At 43.3% G+C, this 16,864-nt stretch overlaps 1 protein-coding gene and 1 pseudogene across 2 annotated transcripts in view; both read right to left on the bottom strand.

The window, feature by feature from the left end:
* The window catches only part of LOC310778992 (uncharacterized protein), a 49,457-nt gene extending 35,743 nt beyond the window's left edge, over nt 1-13,714 (bottom strand). The window contains exon 1 of the mRNA XM_083639473.1: nt 13,613-13,714. Coding sequence (XP_083495599.1) covers nt 13,613-13,712 — 100 coding nt within the window. The 5' untranslated portion in view covers nt 13,713-13,714. The remainder of the gene's footprint in view (nt 1-13,612) is intronic.
* Nucleotides 594-7,350, bottom strand: LOC310778745 (SPRY domain-containing SOCS box protein 1 pseudogene; annotated as a pseudogene). The gene is made up of 3 exons: nt 7,345-7,350; nt 4,086-4,802; nt 594-606 (listed from the first exon to the last, which is right to left on the bottom strand). The product of its transcript is annotated as an SPRY domain-containing SOCS box protein 1 pseudogene (transcript).
* Nucleotides 13,715-16,864: the final 3,150 nt, after the last annotated feature.

Consider the following 16,864-nt stretch of genomic DNA (forward strand, 5'->3'; position numbering starts at 1 on the left):
GAGACCACATGTTTCAAAGCAAAGTAACACAATGTTTATTTTGGCTGGTATTGCCTTTTCAGAATGTAGAAATCTTTCCTCTCAGAGGTTCCCAACCTTTTTTGTGCCAAGGACTGGTAGATACATGGGAAAAAAAGTTGCGGACCGGTTGTCAATTTTAATGGTTTTAGTTATATATATTTAATCACCAGGTGGCGACAAAGGGTAAATAACAGCCCTTTGTGTTGTACTGTATGTAGCCTATACAGTATTTATGTTTTTGTTTTAACTACAAACATACATAAACGTAAACGTGAAACTATGTTTCAACTACCACACACAGCCTATAATATTATAGCCTATGTTTATTAATTTTTTTATTTTATTTTTTACCTCTCAAAAATCTGAGGGGGCAATTGCCCCCTCAGTTACAATGGGCATGACGCTTCTGCTTATAATCGATTATTTTTGACACCCCTAGTATTCAGGGGCGTGCACAGAGAGAACCCAGGTGGTGCTTAAAGGATGGCTTTACCGGTTTTCAACCAGATTTGTATCCTTACAATGTCAGTAGTATGAGTAGATGGGCAGCCTTTACCTTCCCTCAGTAAACCCTAGGGTTGCCACCTTTCATGCAGAAAAATAAGGGACGCCACAACCACCACAGGCCCGAGGGCGGAGTAGCCAGTGGTAGTAAATCATAACTTAGATTGTTTCAAGAAAGCATTTAGATTAATACTTAAAGTTTGAAGTGCTTAATTAACAATGAACTAATACCGTATTTCCTCTATTAGTGGCCTCTACTCAATTACTGGCCTCTGCTCTAATATAGGACGGGGGCACGGCCCGCACGGACAAATACAGGCCCCTCCCTCAATACAGGCCGGGTCAAAAAAAAACAAAAAACGAAGGAGCAAAAACTACAGTGAATACGGTACTGTAAAACACAACGCATCTACCGTGTGACGTAACCGGACGTAACGCAGAGACCAAACGAACCAGACGAAAGTTTGACGTTAACTCATTCTCTGCCAAAGACGTACCCGGACGTACTTTTAACAATGGCGTTCTGTGCCAAAGATGTACTCGGACGTACTTTCATGTTTTGGCTGTTTACATTACATCAGACACTTTCCCAGCCTGTGACATTGTTTCAGGTCAAACTGATAAAAGGAACCCGCTAGTTTAGTATTTATGGGTGGAGCCTGTGGTCGAAACAGAGTCCGACCCAGAGTTCTCCGATGGCGAAGACGCCGGCGTTTTTGTTGTTGCTCCACGACGGAGCGCCAGGGCGACGAAGGCTCCCCTTCACAGCGTTCTGATCCGTCTGACACAGATGAATCGGAGGAGGAGAAATGGGTGCCACTTGGAGAGAGCAATGACGATGGTAAAAAGTAGCCTATTTTTTGTATCGCGTTTGAGATGAAATGATCACACACACAACATTCGAGTATAATTGTCACGCATTGTTTATAACTTATGCCGCCGGCATGACTCGCTTCACGTTTCCTCTTGCCAGCTCTCCCTCTCAAGGGAGAGCTCTGTCACACTCAAGGGAGGGGGAATCACATGGATACGTCAAACGCGTCAAACCGCGTCACACACCCGTCCCCAGCAACCAAGGCGAAACATGTGTCACATAAACATTTCAAAGTTTACAGCACTAACGTAGCTATTGTGTGATCTTCTGTGCTAACGTTAGTTATGAGAGGTAACGTGACAGCAGGTAACGTTACAGCACTCGTTATTCCTGTGTGTGTGTGTGTGTGTGTATGTGTGTGTGTGTGTGTGTGTGTGAGAGAGAGAGAGTGTGTGAGTGTGACCACATAAGGGTTCGTTCCATTTGTTTATGCTTTTATCAAGCTAAGCTAAAAATCCACATGGCAACTGTAAAAGTAAATTATTTATTTGATTTTGTGCACATATTTATCATACTTTGATAAATACTGCGGCCAAGCCTCATCTGTCAAGAAACCCCAGGGGCCAGACTCTCTCTCTCTCTCTCTCTGTAGCCGCTCACTGGGCGGGATGGACCGACACAGCTCCCTCAAATACATTCTCTTATTTTTTATTTTTTATTTATTTATTTGGGAAAACAAATACTGTATAATGTGTCTGATGTGTCACTGAGGCAAAAAATAAAAGGCTCAAAAGAGAGTTCTGCTTGAAACGGTGTCCTTCACTAAAAACCTCTTTTTCTCCTATTTCTGTTCCAAGGAGGGCATTTTTAGTGAAAACAAGCTAACTTCCACTGCTTGTAACTAAACAAGGAAACATGGTAGAGTTTCAGTTTTTTACAAGGGGTAAGAAGAGAGTCTCTGCTTTATTGTGAGATATGTTGTGTAATTTTATTCCTAGCACAGAATATTCTGTGGGTCCTGGAAGATCAGGAAATATGCTCAAAATCCTGGCACTGGGAGCACACAGACCGAAATGACCCTGGCAGAGAATGAGTTAAGTTTAAAGAGAGCGCTGTGCAATATGCAGCGGAACATTTGGTACAGTGTGATGTGGAATCAGCCCTTCAAGCAGAGCCTGCACGATGCCTACGACGAGTGGATAGCTGGGGACGCACTCCGACGCAGATAAGCAGTACACAGCTGGAGGTGGAAACCTAAAAGCGCCTACTCAGTGTATATATTTATTTATATATATATACACTGAGTATACAGTGGAAAACAGTGGAACAGTGGAAAAACAGTGGAAACAGTGGAAAAACAGTGGAAACAGTGGAAAAACAGTAAAAAAAAAAAATCTCCCCTCAATGCCATGCGATCGACCACACTACCTTCGCGATCGACCGGTCGATCGCGATCGACGTATTGGGCACCCCTGGTATAGGGCAAGCCGACTTAATATAGTCCAGGGTGCAATAATGATAATTGACACGGAATGTATACTTACCTGACGTATTTTGTATTTTGCTACTTAGACATTCCACTTATTTTTGCTTCTAGCGCATTTACTAGTTATTCTATGCTATGTTGTGTTTTTTTTTTCTTTTTCTGCTTATTGCTTAATATTGCATTTGAATTGCATTTACTACTGTTTATTTTATTTTAAGCTATGTGTGTTCTGTGAGCGAGCTACTGTAACCTGTCCCAATTTCCCCTCGGGGATCATTAAAGTCATTCTGATTCTGCTTCTGAAGAAATGCCAGAGGCATTTTACTTTGAAATTCGTTAAGAACGGGAAGTGGTGTATTAAGACCGGGTAGCTTAACACGGAAAGACGTCAGCATTCCCTGGGCCGTCTGGCTTCGGTCTGAAAGTTATGCAGTAACACTCATTCTAGCTGATGCTCAGACAAGCTCCATGGGCCAGGGGTGTTAGAATGGCCCCTTGCGTGGTTATTATTATTATTGTTGTTGTTACTATTATTATTATTATTATTATTATTATTATTATTGTGACTCCCGCTGGCCATTTGCCAGAAAGCGATTTCCGCTTAGGCGTCGGAAATAGGCAGGCTGAGATGCCCGGGGGGATCATTAAAGTCATTCTGATTCTGCTTCTGAAGAAATGCCAGAGGCATTTTACTTTGAAATTCATTAAGAACAGGAAGTGGTGTATTAAGACCGGGTAGCTTAACACGGAAAGACGTCAGCATTCCCTGGGCCGTCTGGCTTCGGTCTGAAAGTTATGCAGTAACACTCATTCTAGCTGATGCTCAGACAAGCTCCATGGGCCAGGGGTGTTAGAATGGCGCCTTGCGTGGTTATTATTATTATTGTTGTTATTATTATTATTATTATTATTATTATTATTGTGACTCCCGCTGGCCATTTGCCAGAAAGCGATTTCCGCTTAGGCGTCGGAAATAGGCAGGCTGAGATGCCCACTGGATAGAATAGTCAGATCACAGGCCAAATAACTTGTCAGTCAGCTTCGCTTTATTTAGTCAAAGCACGAGGGACACCTACGGTACATGTGGTGTTTTCAGAGCAATGTAAGACAGTATTTCTGTTTGGTGGGGCGGGCCGTTGCGGGCAGACGGAGTATTAAAGAGATGAGAATACGTCTGATTTTACTCGACTGGTAGATTGCCCGTTTAAATGCTGAAGTACTGATACTTTCCTCATGGGTCCTTTCGCATCCACGGGTGACTGGTCCTCCGGGGTATGCTCGGTGTGCTGTGGTCGTCCACCCCGTCCTTGGTAGAGCAGGTAGCTCTTGAGAGAGGCGGGCAGGGGCAGTCCGTGGATTCCGCTCAGGCGGTCCCTTCCTAGAGCCGCCCGCACAGAGCGCCTGCACAGGTCCATCAGAGGGAGGGGATCCGGATCGAGTCCGTTTATGTACCGGATTCGTATTTCGCAGTGTCCCCACACGGCGCTCACTGCGGGGTACACCTTCCTGCCCTTAAGTCCTCCGAACGCCACCCCTAGGTCATGTCCGTCCACTATGAAACCTAACGTCCCCTCGTCCATGTCCAAGACGACTAACAGCGAGTCTGGTATTATGAAGGTGTCGTCGGGCTCCAGGAAGGCGGGGTAGGTTCTGCCCGCGTGGTTCTTGCCGTCGTGGTAGAGTTTACACCGGCCCAGGTCCCAGCCCCAGGACTCGGTGTTGTTTCCCACCAGGACCGTGTAGCCCACCGAATGCATCGGCGCGTCGCCCGTGGCCACCCCGACCACGGCGTGGGACCACGGCGTGGGACCCCCTCTGGCGCGTGGCCCAGCTGATCTCCCACACGTGCAGTCCCTGCATGTAGCCCACCCGGCCGCGGATGGCGTCCGTGCTCTGCGCCACGGGTTGGCGGTGGAGCACCAGCTTGTTGCCGTCCTTGACGAAGCGGCCTCTCCCTCCGGCACGCTCGCACGCGTTCTTGGGCGTCCACGGCGCGGCGCTTCGTCTTCTGCTCTCCTACCACGGGCCGTCGCAGTGGCGCGCCCCGTGCCACGGGAACGCGCGCTGGGCCTTCTCGTCGGGGCTATGCTGGCAGCCTGTGGTCCGGTCGCTTCGCCAACGTCTTCGTCAGACACCTCGGAAGGCAAGTACGCTCCGTGGCCGGTCCGGAACAGGGAACCGATGTCTAAGCTGTCGTCACAGTCCATGGACTGCTCTGGCTCGGAACTCGACGTGCCAGGAATGGAGTGGGGAACGTTGAGAGATCTGCGGGGAATATCCACGGGTAGAGAAGGCTTGTGGGTGCTGATTCGGTCTGCAGATCTGGTGCAAAACAACGCTTCGGAGGACGGCTTCAAGGGAGATGGACTGCTGAGAGCTAGCTGCTGCTATGATCGGCCAGAGAGAGAGAGGTGACGTAGAACCCTTGCTATATATATGAGGATTATCTGACGTCATATTTGACGTCATAGCGGGCGTCATGCTAGGGCTTTGAATGACCACGTTATGCTAGCACTTGACTGTCGTCAGGGGATGATCGGATTATGCATGTGTGGCCTTCTGCTTGAAATATGGTCTGGAGACCTCACTACTGTTGGATTGGCAGTGTTGTAGTGAAGTTTTATTTATTTATATTGTTTAAAGATGTTACAATGTGGAAAAGCTGTGTTTTCCACCATAAACCTGCCTGAAGATGTTTATATTCTTATTGTTGGAGAATAAAGTTTAATTTTAAACTAAATTATCCTGATTCCAATACATATCTTTGCCACATGTTTGCTAACCATATTTTTAGTGATCAGTACTGCAAAAAAGTGTGTTCATCTTATGTATATATTACGCATATGTAAAGAATATCGGCCGATATATCGGTTATCGGAAATGTTTTATTCCCTAAAATCGGTATCGTTATCGGTCTCAAAAATCCCATATCGGTCGGGCTCTAGAAAATACACACAAAATGCTTGTGCATGACCATGCTATGCTGCCAAATCACAGGAATGTTCCACTGTAGCAGTAAAATGGTGCTGTATCAATCACATAAATTATACGAGACTAAGTATAAAAAAAATATGAAATGTATTTGGCAGTATGTGTACTCTATAGGGCTGTCACTTTTTCCCAAAATAAAGTTCGAACGAACTTTAATTGCCCGAAATTCGTTCGAATATATTCGAAGTTTTTTGGTTAATAATTTTTTTTTTTTTCAGTCCAGGCCACCGGGCATCAGCCCGACGTGTTAGCTTGGACGCTCACAGTCACAACACTGCCTCACAAACTTGGCTGCATCCAACTCGAGACAACTTTTCAGACCCTGGAGACAATCTTTCTCAGAAGAGACTAACGCGACAAATCTGGAGACTTTTTCTGACATGGGATTAACATTACCAGCAAGCAGTAGTTGGTTAATTTTGGTTCATTAAAAAATAAAAAATAAATAAAAAATAATAATAATTCGAACAGTCAATTTACATATCGAACACGAACCCCTCCCCCACATTCGAAGTTGCATTCGAATTTCGAATGAAAAGTGACAGCCCTAGTACTCTATTCTCAATGTCTACAGACAGATCTTTTGTCAGCTAGGTAGCTGGAGGATTTCCCGGTTGCAGGTGTGTGCATGTGGTGCTGGGGTGCTGCGCTCTCCGATGCTGGTGATGGCTGATGATGCTTCAGGAGACATGACTGAATGGGGGGAAAACGGCTCCATTACAAGAGTGTACATCATTATGTAGCAAATTAGCGATTTTCATGTACAGATTATGTTATAATAAAATGTCTATATTTATTGAATTGTCATATTTACAAAGTTTTGTGTGTACAATAAAAATGTGTTCGTAAACATACCGTACTGAAAGTCGGCTAAGCAGACGGCAGGATCTTAACTCTCCTGGATGGTCTCTCTTGGTAGGTGGGAAAGTCAGACTGGTTGTAGCCTACTAGAGAGGCACAAAAGGGGAAAGTTGGCTCAATCTCTGCAATCTAAAACTACATTACCTACAAACTACAGCCTCAATAATTACCATGTATTCTAAATGTCTCCAACTGTCTCAAGGAAAATAGGACATGATAACCTCCAGAGAAGTAGTATTCCTTCTAGTGTCATTCATGTTTATGGTTGCGACAACAACTGTTTACAAAACTAGCAGACTTACCAGAGCTGCAAACACACAAGTGAAAAGTTATCAATGGCTGCATCTAATCAGCCAGTAACTACTGTAGGCTATCTTCCATTATTTTAGTGTTAGAAGTCAAATGTAACCAATGTTTTGGCTGGCTGAGGTTAGCCTATAAGGCACAGTTGTTGTGGCTAACAGCCTCCATTCACAGGCCAGCAGATACGCCTACACCACTAACATGCATCTCTTTCATTATGTTTTCAAACCCAGCTGGCTGTATATAACTGAACAACCACAAAGTGGTGACACTTACCCATGGGTTCAGTTCATTGTTTTCTGGACATGTTTCCATGCGACAGTAACACAGCAGCTAACAGAACAGACAGGCCTCCCATGCCGACCTCCATTGTACGCGAACACAACAGGTTTCCTGCAGGCAGCTGTCGGGGCCTCGGAGGACGGGGCTGTGAGGGGGCGGGCTCTGGACGGGCCCTGTGAAGTGTTTTGCTTGACGCCTATTGGTTGGCGGCAACTGACGTAGTAAATCCATGCAAATTCTGGAACTCTGATTCGCCCTCTCCTGGGGCTCCCAATTTGTGGCAGGGGAGGGAGAGGAATGACTAGCAAGTGATTTCATACTTTTACAGATGTTAGTTAACACCTTCAAGTTTATACAAAGCACAAAACCCAATCAAAACCGATTTTCACAGTATGGGAATATATGTTTTGGTGTTAGAAGAGTGGCATCTGGGAATAAATTAAATAATTATGTGATGATGTTTCTCATAGTGATACAACGATACGTGTAACAATACGTTACTATACTGTTTTGGTGTCTGTGTAATGTTAGTCCTGATAGCTAGCAGTAGATTATGATGATAACCAATCTTTTTTGCACAATACTATTTAGCAGAACATTTGTATGTAACGCCAAACGTTACACTGAAAATAGGCTTGCCGTTCTAATATTGTTTTTGTTTTTTTTGCACACAGTGACAGCCTATCGACATTTCCTCGAGTGGGTTCTACAGGGCGAGAGACTTGGAAGGCATCGTCTATTGTTTTGCCAGTGTGTGTTGTGCAGGCGATTAGAGCCATGTACCCTTCACCTGATGGACAATACCGTGGCTTCCGGCAAACAATCCATGACATAGAAGAACTATTTGAACTCTTAGAATTAGGCATACATTTTTCATTTTCTGTAGGCTACATCTTGGACAATACCATGCCTTCCAGCAAACAATCTATAACATAGAAGGGCATCAAAACATTTTTTTTTGTAGGCTACATCTTGGACAATGCCGAACAACACTTTGAACTTTGAACTACGCTTTTTGGACATCATTTTTCTTTTTACATAGTGTTGACATATTGTCAGAACTTTTATTAAAATTTCAAATATATGTTGCTTGTAGTTTGGTTATTTGCTACTTTAAACAGTCATGCCGGTATGGGGTTGTAAAAGCTGCAGCCAATAGGTTGATATTTACATTAGGTGCAGTAGATTCTTTGAGCAGTTATTGCTGGCATCTATTCATTCTGCACCTGCATCAATACTTACTACTGTGTTAACCAAAGAAACACAAACTTTTTACTGTTGTAAAAACAAAGTATAAATACCTGGGATGCAGAGCTGTTGATTTTCACACCAACCTATAAAATGTCTTCATTTATGCCAGTAGTAGATTTGTAATAGAAATCCTACTGCATGTTACAATCCCCAAAATACGTCATTTTCTAAGACAGTGGTTCTCAAACTTTTCATCTCAAGGACCCCTAAACTGACCCAAATTAGACCACTGACCCTCATTTGATAAGATTATGTCCCAGAGCACCCCATCTGATAAGATTTTTGCTTTAGATGTTTTATTACAGAAAGTGTATGAAACCCATGACCAAAATAGTCCTACATTCTGTCATTGTGTTACTTATGGATGGAATTCACATCTGAATGAAAACATATTTGAATGATTTCAAATCCTTCACTTGCTAATCAATTCCAGCCTGTCTGAGGTCTGATTGCATAGTGCATACCCCACCCCACAGATGAGGACACAGTGGTGAGTGATGTAAAAAAAAAAAAAAAAAAATTATAATTCACAAATTGAAATTCTGGTGCCATGAACATGATATATGCCAAGTCCTGGAAAGTCAGTGAAAAGGTAGGGAGGGAGGGGAGGCTGCCCAGCGAGGTTAGTGAAAAGGTGACAAGGGCATACATAAAACCACTCAGAAATCCTCACATTTTGGGATGAAAAGGGTGACGGTCACCTAAAGGTGACTATTTGCACCCCTGCAAATCCTACGTAGTCACAGCGAATTTAGCCATAAATATATTTGTAAGGGTTACACCAGATTATGTTCCAAATCAAGCCCTTTTCGAGTTTGTTAAAATTCAAGTATATCCATAACCTTGAAAACAAGACAGGTAAAATCAAGCATTTTAAAACGAAATCAAAATGAATAAAGTATGTACATTGCAGCTATCGACAGAGCTGTAGATTTTTATTGCAAGCAGTCTTCCCTCAGTCTTCTCCGACTCTGAGCTGTCTCCGTGGCTAGAAAAGAACGTTCATAGTCATCCTCTTTGAAATGGCGACTGCAAACTCGCAGGTCCAAGCTTGCTGTAATGTACCCCTGGGCTCATTTGGGACTCGTTCTGCTAGCCATGCTAATGCTAGCTACCCAGGGTAGCTGTAGTGGTGTTTTCCAGCCACCCTTTACAGCGCTTTGCCTGTTTCCTCTGCTTCTCTCCTCTTCTCCGCCATGCACAAGCTAACTACACATTTAACCCTTGCCATTATCGTTTGATGAACAACCTAAGTAAAGTTGAGTAGTAGCAAGTCTGTGTGAATAATGTTTTTTTTTTTTTTTTTACGACAGCCAAGCGCCCGTAAAATCACCGGCCAAGCCTGCGGGCTGGGCGTGGACTTAGAAGGCCACGAGCCCAGTGCATTGTGGGAAGTGGAGGATTTATGCCCCCCACTGCCCCTCCCCCACCCCACCCCACCCCACAGAGTGGATTTTCTTCTGGCTAGGAAGCACCGATTAAAAAGATTTCAAGGGATTCCAACTCCATAGGTGCGTTACATTTAATAGATCTTAATATTCATACCGGAAAAGCCATCCTTTAAGCACCTGCCCTTTTGACCTCTGACTTATAAGTGCTCTTTTTGCAAGACACCTCCGCGGCCGACATTAGGGGAGACCAGGGACTCTTGTGGGCAGCAACATGTTCAGAGCCCCACCTCAGGGTGTGTAGTGCCCAGCCAATAATTTTGCTCATCGGAACAGCCCAGTCAATAACATCGCTAAGAGCGGATCACCTCAGTCCGCGGAAATCAAGGAAATAACCACAAAAAAACAAGGACATCAAGGAAATCACAGAGCATTTTGTGAGCTGTTTGGAGCTTATACCGCAGTGGTTTGGAGGTGTGCGTTATGTGTGTTTTACCTTTTGAAACATAACCGCTGTGAAACTATCGATTTTTTTTTTTAATCCCTGCGTTTCAATGGTTTTGTGCGGCTCGCGCTCTCCATTTCTATTTCATCCTCCCTCTACCACATAAACACAGAACACAGCAAAACAATGGCAAAGATCGAAAATACACACAGGGGCAGCATCTCTGCACATAAACACACCACCACACAATTGTAATGGTTGAGAAGTGATCATTTAGAGGGAAAACATTTGAGTTAACATTTGAGTGTATATCATATTTTTAATTAACTAGTTGCATAGTATACCTTTAAACAAATTGACAAATACTGTACAAAGGGCCTTGATGAGATATTATAGAGATGGTGATTCTGTTAATGGGTTAGGTGTCTTTGAAGGTTAATAACTTACTGTTAAAATAAGTTATATGAAAGTGATAGGCCTATGCATTTCAACCCAAGACATACATTACACATTACAGACACACACATTGAAATAATTTATCCTGTGATGCAAATATTGCAGTTGTAGCATATCTGACACAAACCAGCCTATTTCTATGCTTCTTACCCACGGCTAAGGTTTTACCATGATGGCACTCACAGTGGTTATATAGCAACTTCTTCTAGACAAATTGTATTTTAAACTTCCCACAATCCACCTTCGGTCCCAGCTAGTGTTGTCACGGTACTCGGTACTTCGGTACTTGGACGGTACTACATTGCTACGGTACTGAACGGGACCTGTTTTTCATGGTACCGAGGGTACCGAATTTACTATTTAGTTTGCCACCATGGCTTGGCTTCATGGACCCAGCCGCCGGCTAACGTTAGCCTGTCTGCCTGATCAACATACATACATATACTGCGCATACGCGTGATTTCTAACCCCACATAGGATAAGCAATAACCACGCCCTGTGGCGCCTGGATTGGCCAGGAGCAACACTGGAGGGCACGCACAGGCAGCGAAGATAATGGCTAACAGCTACAGCAGGAGCGGCTGGCCTGTCCTATTCCAACAACTCAACTTGTTGAGAAGAAGAATGCAAAGAGTCGCATTTGGAAATATCAGTCCCCAAAGTCCCATCTGCAAAAAGTGTGAAAGGGAGTTCCAAACCAAACAGGATAACACATCCAATCTCGCCAAGCAGCTGAAAGACAGGCACCCAGACCTGTTCAAATGATTCAAGGTGGGTTACTTCTTTCAAACGGTGTAAAATAACACGTTTAACAACATATCAAACAGACCTTATCCTGTCACATTCGTTTTTGAGATAGCTGGCAATGCATTGTGTAACCAAAAAACGTTTGCGCTAACGTTAACGTAACGTGTTTTGTAATGGAATCATTATGGGACCCGGCTAATACCTGGTACAGCGTTAGCTAGCATAGTGTAACACATGTGCAATGCAATGTTTGTAATGGAAACATTATGGGACACGGCTAATAGCCGAACTTAGCCATAGTTCAACATGGCATCAAAATAAATACAAGCTTCTTTCGGGTGAAACATGTCCGTGAATTAAAACTAGCTACATAAAATTGCTTGCACTCTACATGTGTGTATGTGCAGTTCTCTTTATCATCTCTTTATTTTAGTAAATCTCACTGACGTTACTTTCCATTTAACAGTATGCGAGAGATGAAGATGAAGAGGAAGGCACAAGTCGCGGAGCCCAAAAGACCACCCAGCAGACAATTCCTGATGTTTTTGAAAAGCAGAGGAAATATGACAAGAACTCACATGAAGCAAGAAAGTGTGATAGGGCATTGGCAGAATTCCTATGCATCGATCAAATACCAATATACACCGTTGAGAAAAAAAAGGATTCCAGCAATTCTGTGAAATAAATTAAATTATAATATTTAATATAATAATACAATTAAATACTTGAGGGCTTCATGTGTTGCACTGTCTGTACTCACTGCCATACATAGTTGAATGTAAGAAGTAAGCAGAAGCACATTGTTTTGTTTTAAAGTTGAAGCCTACATGCCATTTGTTCATTGGAAATGGTTGCATACTTTAATAAAGGAGAATATGTTCAAGAAATATCAGTCTGTTTTTTTTACCGTGGTACCGAAATTGGTACCGAGTACCGTGGAAATTCACTAGTACCGGTACCGACTACTGAATTATTGGTACCGTGACAACACTAGTCCCAGCTCTGTGTCCGAAAAAAAATTGCGTCACTGGCCTGTTTCTTTTGCTTCCCAACATAAAGCGAGTGTTTCTTTTTTCATTTTTTATCAACTCTCCTGCTTTATATCATCATTCTGGGCTCACAGAAATAATTTATTGTATTTATTTTCTCTGACCCTTGAACTCTGTGCTTTTGGTTTCTGGTGGTAATGTGGTGATCTAAGAATTCAAGCTTCCTCCACCATCTCCCACAGGCAGATCTCCAATCGCCATCCTTTGATATTGCCAATACCCGATGTCATCGCCCTCCCAAGCCCATAGTTTGGACAGACTGGATTGCTTCCTCCCGCAGCACTGCATGACATGTAGGACGATTAATTAGCCTACAGCCTCGGACTGACAGAGGCACAAAACTACGGTATAACAACTTTTTATTCATTGGTCATTCTGCCTGCCTACATCTAGCCTACATATAACGTTACCCTTATGGAGCTGACAGGGCCGTAGCCAGGGGGGGGGGGGGGAAGTGTGGACGATTCCAAGGGCCCTTGACTGACAGGGGCCCCAAATGGCCAAAATTTTCCGCCGACCGCCCTTCGGACGGCGGCATCCTTGGGCCCAATGTGATATATTTTCATGGGGCCTGAAATCCCTGGCTACGGCCCTGGGAGCTGAGCACAGAGTAGTTTTGCATGCCAGGCGGCACAGCATGTGGAGAATGAGAAAAAAATATGAGATGAGACAGATCAAAGGACAAGTGAAGGCAAACAGATTTGTAATTAATTAATTTAATAACGAGGCTCACTGCAGACATCAGAAATATGTTAGTAGCATTTATTCACTAATAGTCTGAACACACACTCTGCAGTCACACTGCTGCCTCACAAGCAGCTCTCAGCTAGGGAGCAGCCACACGCAGGGGACGGGGGTGATCGAGATCGGCTAGGAAAAATCAATAATCATTTCAGCCATTGAGTCGGCAATATGCAATCCGATTGCCAATTGGCACAACCCTAGCTTGGATACCAGAGTGAAACTCGATCTATCTTTGAAATTACTCATATAAGTTCTGCTTCAGGCACTCACCTCCAGTCTGGAAGCTGAAGCTGAAGAGGTTGTTGCTCTTGCTCATTTCAGACAGCGGGTTGCTGTGGCCGCCCTCCGCCTTGTACACCGACGTCTCCATGAGAACAGAGTGGCCTTCACCTCCTCCATCAGGAGTTCTTATAATGCTGCGTGATGTAAGGAAAAACCAAAATCCTCTGGGGAGGAAGTATCTGATTTGAGGATGAGGTGTTCAAAACTCAGTATAAAAATAAAAATAAACATGCAGTGTATATTTCGTAGAATGGGGAAGTTTGGTGACTGCTCAGACCCGTTTGCCTGACACACAGGCCTCATCAAGTTCAGGCCGCTTAAGACCCTGGTAGAATGACACTGAATTGTTCATGTACACTATCAATCAAAGGTTTGGATCCACTAAATGTGTCTTTTTCTTCTTTTACTATTTACTCTTCACTTTTTTTACTAAGATCTCAAAGCTAGTCAACAAATAGCCAACAGGTTCTCATTCCCAGGATGTCAAATTATGGCGATTTGTCACACCCCCTCCAGCACACACACCGGCACATCCTGGTTTCTTTATCCGAGCAGGGCGATTCACGTCTACCGCGACTCGCGGCTACCGGCCCGGTAACGTTTCACGGGAGCCACGGCTCAAATCACAGATTAATTTTAGTTAAGCAAAACAGCTTGATTGGGTTTAGGCAAGTAAAATAACGGTTTGGTTATCAAAAGCAGGTTGAAGTAAATATATATATATATATATATATATATATATATATACATACATACAAACAAACAGTATACATATATATACATACAGTACATATATATATATATATATATATATATATATATATATATATATATATATATATATATATATATATATATATATATTTTTTGCCATAGTGTGTTCTATGGTCTCTCAAAATGATTCATCACAGATTTAGAAAGTGATTAATTTGCCAGAAGCTGTGATGGAGGAAAGTGTAAAGAGAAGCTGGTCAAAAAGTTAAATTTTTAGCACAGTCAGGTGATTTCATCGCAGTAAAAATGCCATGATTCTTCTCTCTAAATCAGTCAATTAATTTGAGGATTTATTGTTGTTCATTGGTTATATTTAAGGTACAATATGAGGTCATAACCTTAGCGCAGGGGTTTTCAAAGTGAGCCTCCTCAGAGAACATATAGACAGCTGTGCCTCTGGCCAACGCAGACAGACAGTTCCCCAGCCCTATAAATCTTGTAAAATTTGCCTGAAATAGCTCCACAACAGATACAAAAATATGACCATATATGTGTTTGACGTACATACACCAAAGAACTGCCGCAATCGGATTTGTGAAGCACGCATAAAAAAATAAAAAAAAATCTTCCTTTTCCTCGTTTCTCCAATGACAGCCTGCTGAGCTCACCTCAAAAGAGGCAGCCAATTGCGGGTGCTCTGCCTCCGGCTGAAGCCCTAGTTTTGCGGATCCGCGAGTGCACCAGGGTCCACCATGGCCCGCGTGATGTAAATTTCATCATCAGACGATGAGACATCACCCAGCGAGCCAGTCATCTGCTATCTGAAGACAAGTCATCTGGACTGAAAAAAAATCAACTGAAGGATTCATTAGAATTACCAGCCAACTCTCCACGTGCCATGATCGAGGCTATAGCAACTTTCTTATGCAAGTATATACGCTTGAAATTCCGTTATGAAAAATGAAGGCTTCAAAAGGCTTCTGAAGGTACCCGAACGTGAACTAACGCTACGTTAACTACGTTATGGTGCAACGCAAACATCTGACTATTAGTGGCTCCACACCAAGAAATGCTGTGACATCATCCTACCCGCAGATCCCTAGTTCGATAAATTTGTCCCAGTTCAGCGTTATCGACCACGACATCTTAGATGAACTTATTCTTCATGCTGTCTCGATGACCTCAAATGATCTCCTAGATAAACTCCAATCAGGCTTTCGCCCCCATCACAGCACAGAAACCGCGCTTACTAAAGTCATAAATGACATCAGAATGAACACAGACGCATAGACACTGTTGACCACTCAATTTTATTGGACAGACTGGAAAACTGGGTTGGGCTATCGGGTACGGTCCTCCAGTGGTTCAAGTCCTATCTTCAAGACAGGAAGTACTTCGTCTCCATTGGCAATTACACATCTGTCCTAACTAGGATGACTTGTGGGGTGCCTCAAGGATCCATTATGGGGCCCGTTCTCTTCAACCTTTATATGCTCCCTCTAGGCCTAATTATGCAAAAAAACAAAGTAGCCTATCATAACTATGCAGACGACACTCAGTTGTATATAACTCTTTCCTCAGCTGACTATGCCCCCATAGGATCATTGTGCCAGTGCATTGATCAAATAAATAACTGGATGTGCCAGAATTTCCTACAGCTAAACAAAGACAAAACAGAGGTGATCGTCTTTGGCCCCAAAGAACAAAGGCTTAAAATCACTGCACGCCTTGAGTCTCGATCCCTGAAGCCTAAGGATCAAGTCAAAAATCTTGGCGTTATTATTGATTCCTGTTAGGATGACGTCATCATTCCTACTTTGACGTCGTCATTCCTACTATGATGTCATCGATCACTGATGATGTCATGATTCATAAGTGTCTCAATCATGCCTTCCGATGGTGATGTCATAACACATGTGATGTCATATTCTTTTATGCTATGGAGGTCCGTTCCGGCAGGCTCTCGCCAGTGATTCATAGACTCACATCAAGGACCATACCAACCTCTGCAACCTCTGCAACCTGCAACTTCTGCAACCAGCAACTTCTGCAATCTCTGCAACCGTTCCCAAACCCCGAACAGTGCAGCCCCAGCCATCAAGTCCCACAACACCCCAGCCTCTCAAGACTTACCAAGTTTCCCGTGGCCCTCAACTACCCGCGAATAGATCCACATGTCTGACACCGATCCTGACAATTCCGATCTCAACTTTAACTCCCACATTAAGTCAATCAGAAAATCAGCTTTTTATCATCTTAAAAATATAGCAAGAATTAGGGGATACATGTCCAGACAGGATCTAGAAAAACTAATTCACGCCTTCATCTATAGTAGGTTAGACTACTGCAATAGCCTTTTCTCTGGTCTTTCCAAAAAAGGACTTAGGCAACTTCAACTCATTCAGAATGCTGCTGCTAGAGTTCTAACGAAGACTAAGAAAGCTGATCATATCACTCCAGTTCTTAAGTCCTTACACTGGTTGCCAGTGTGTCATAGAATATATTTTAAAATACTGTTATTAGTCT

Source organism: Poromitra crassiceps, assembly GCF_964638095.1.
Source record: "Poromitra crassiceps genome assembly, chromosome: 6".
NCBI lineage: Eukaryota > Metazoa > Chordata > Actinopteri > Beryciformes > Melamphaidae > Poromitra > Poromitra crassiceps.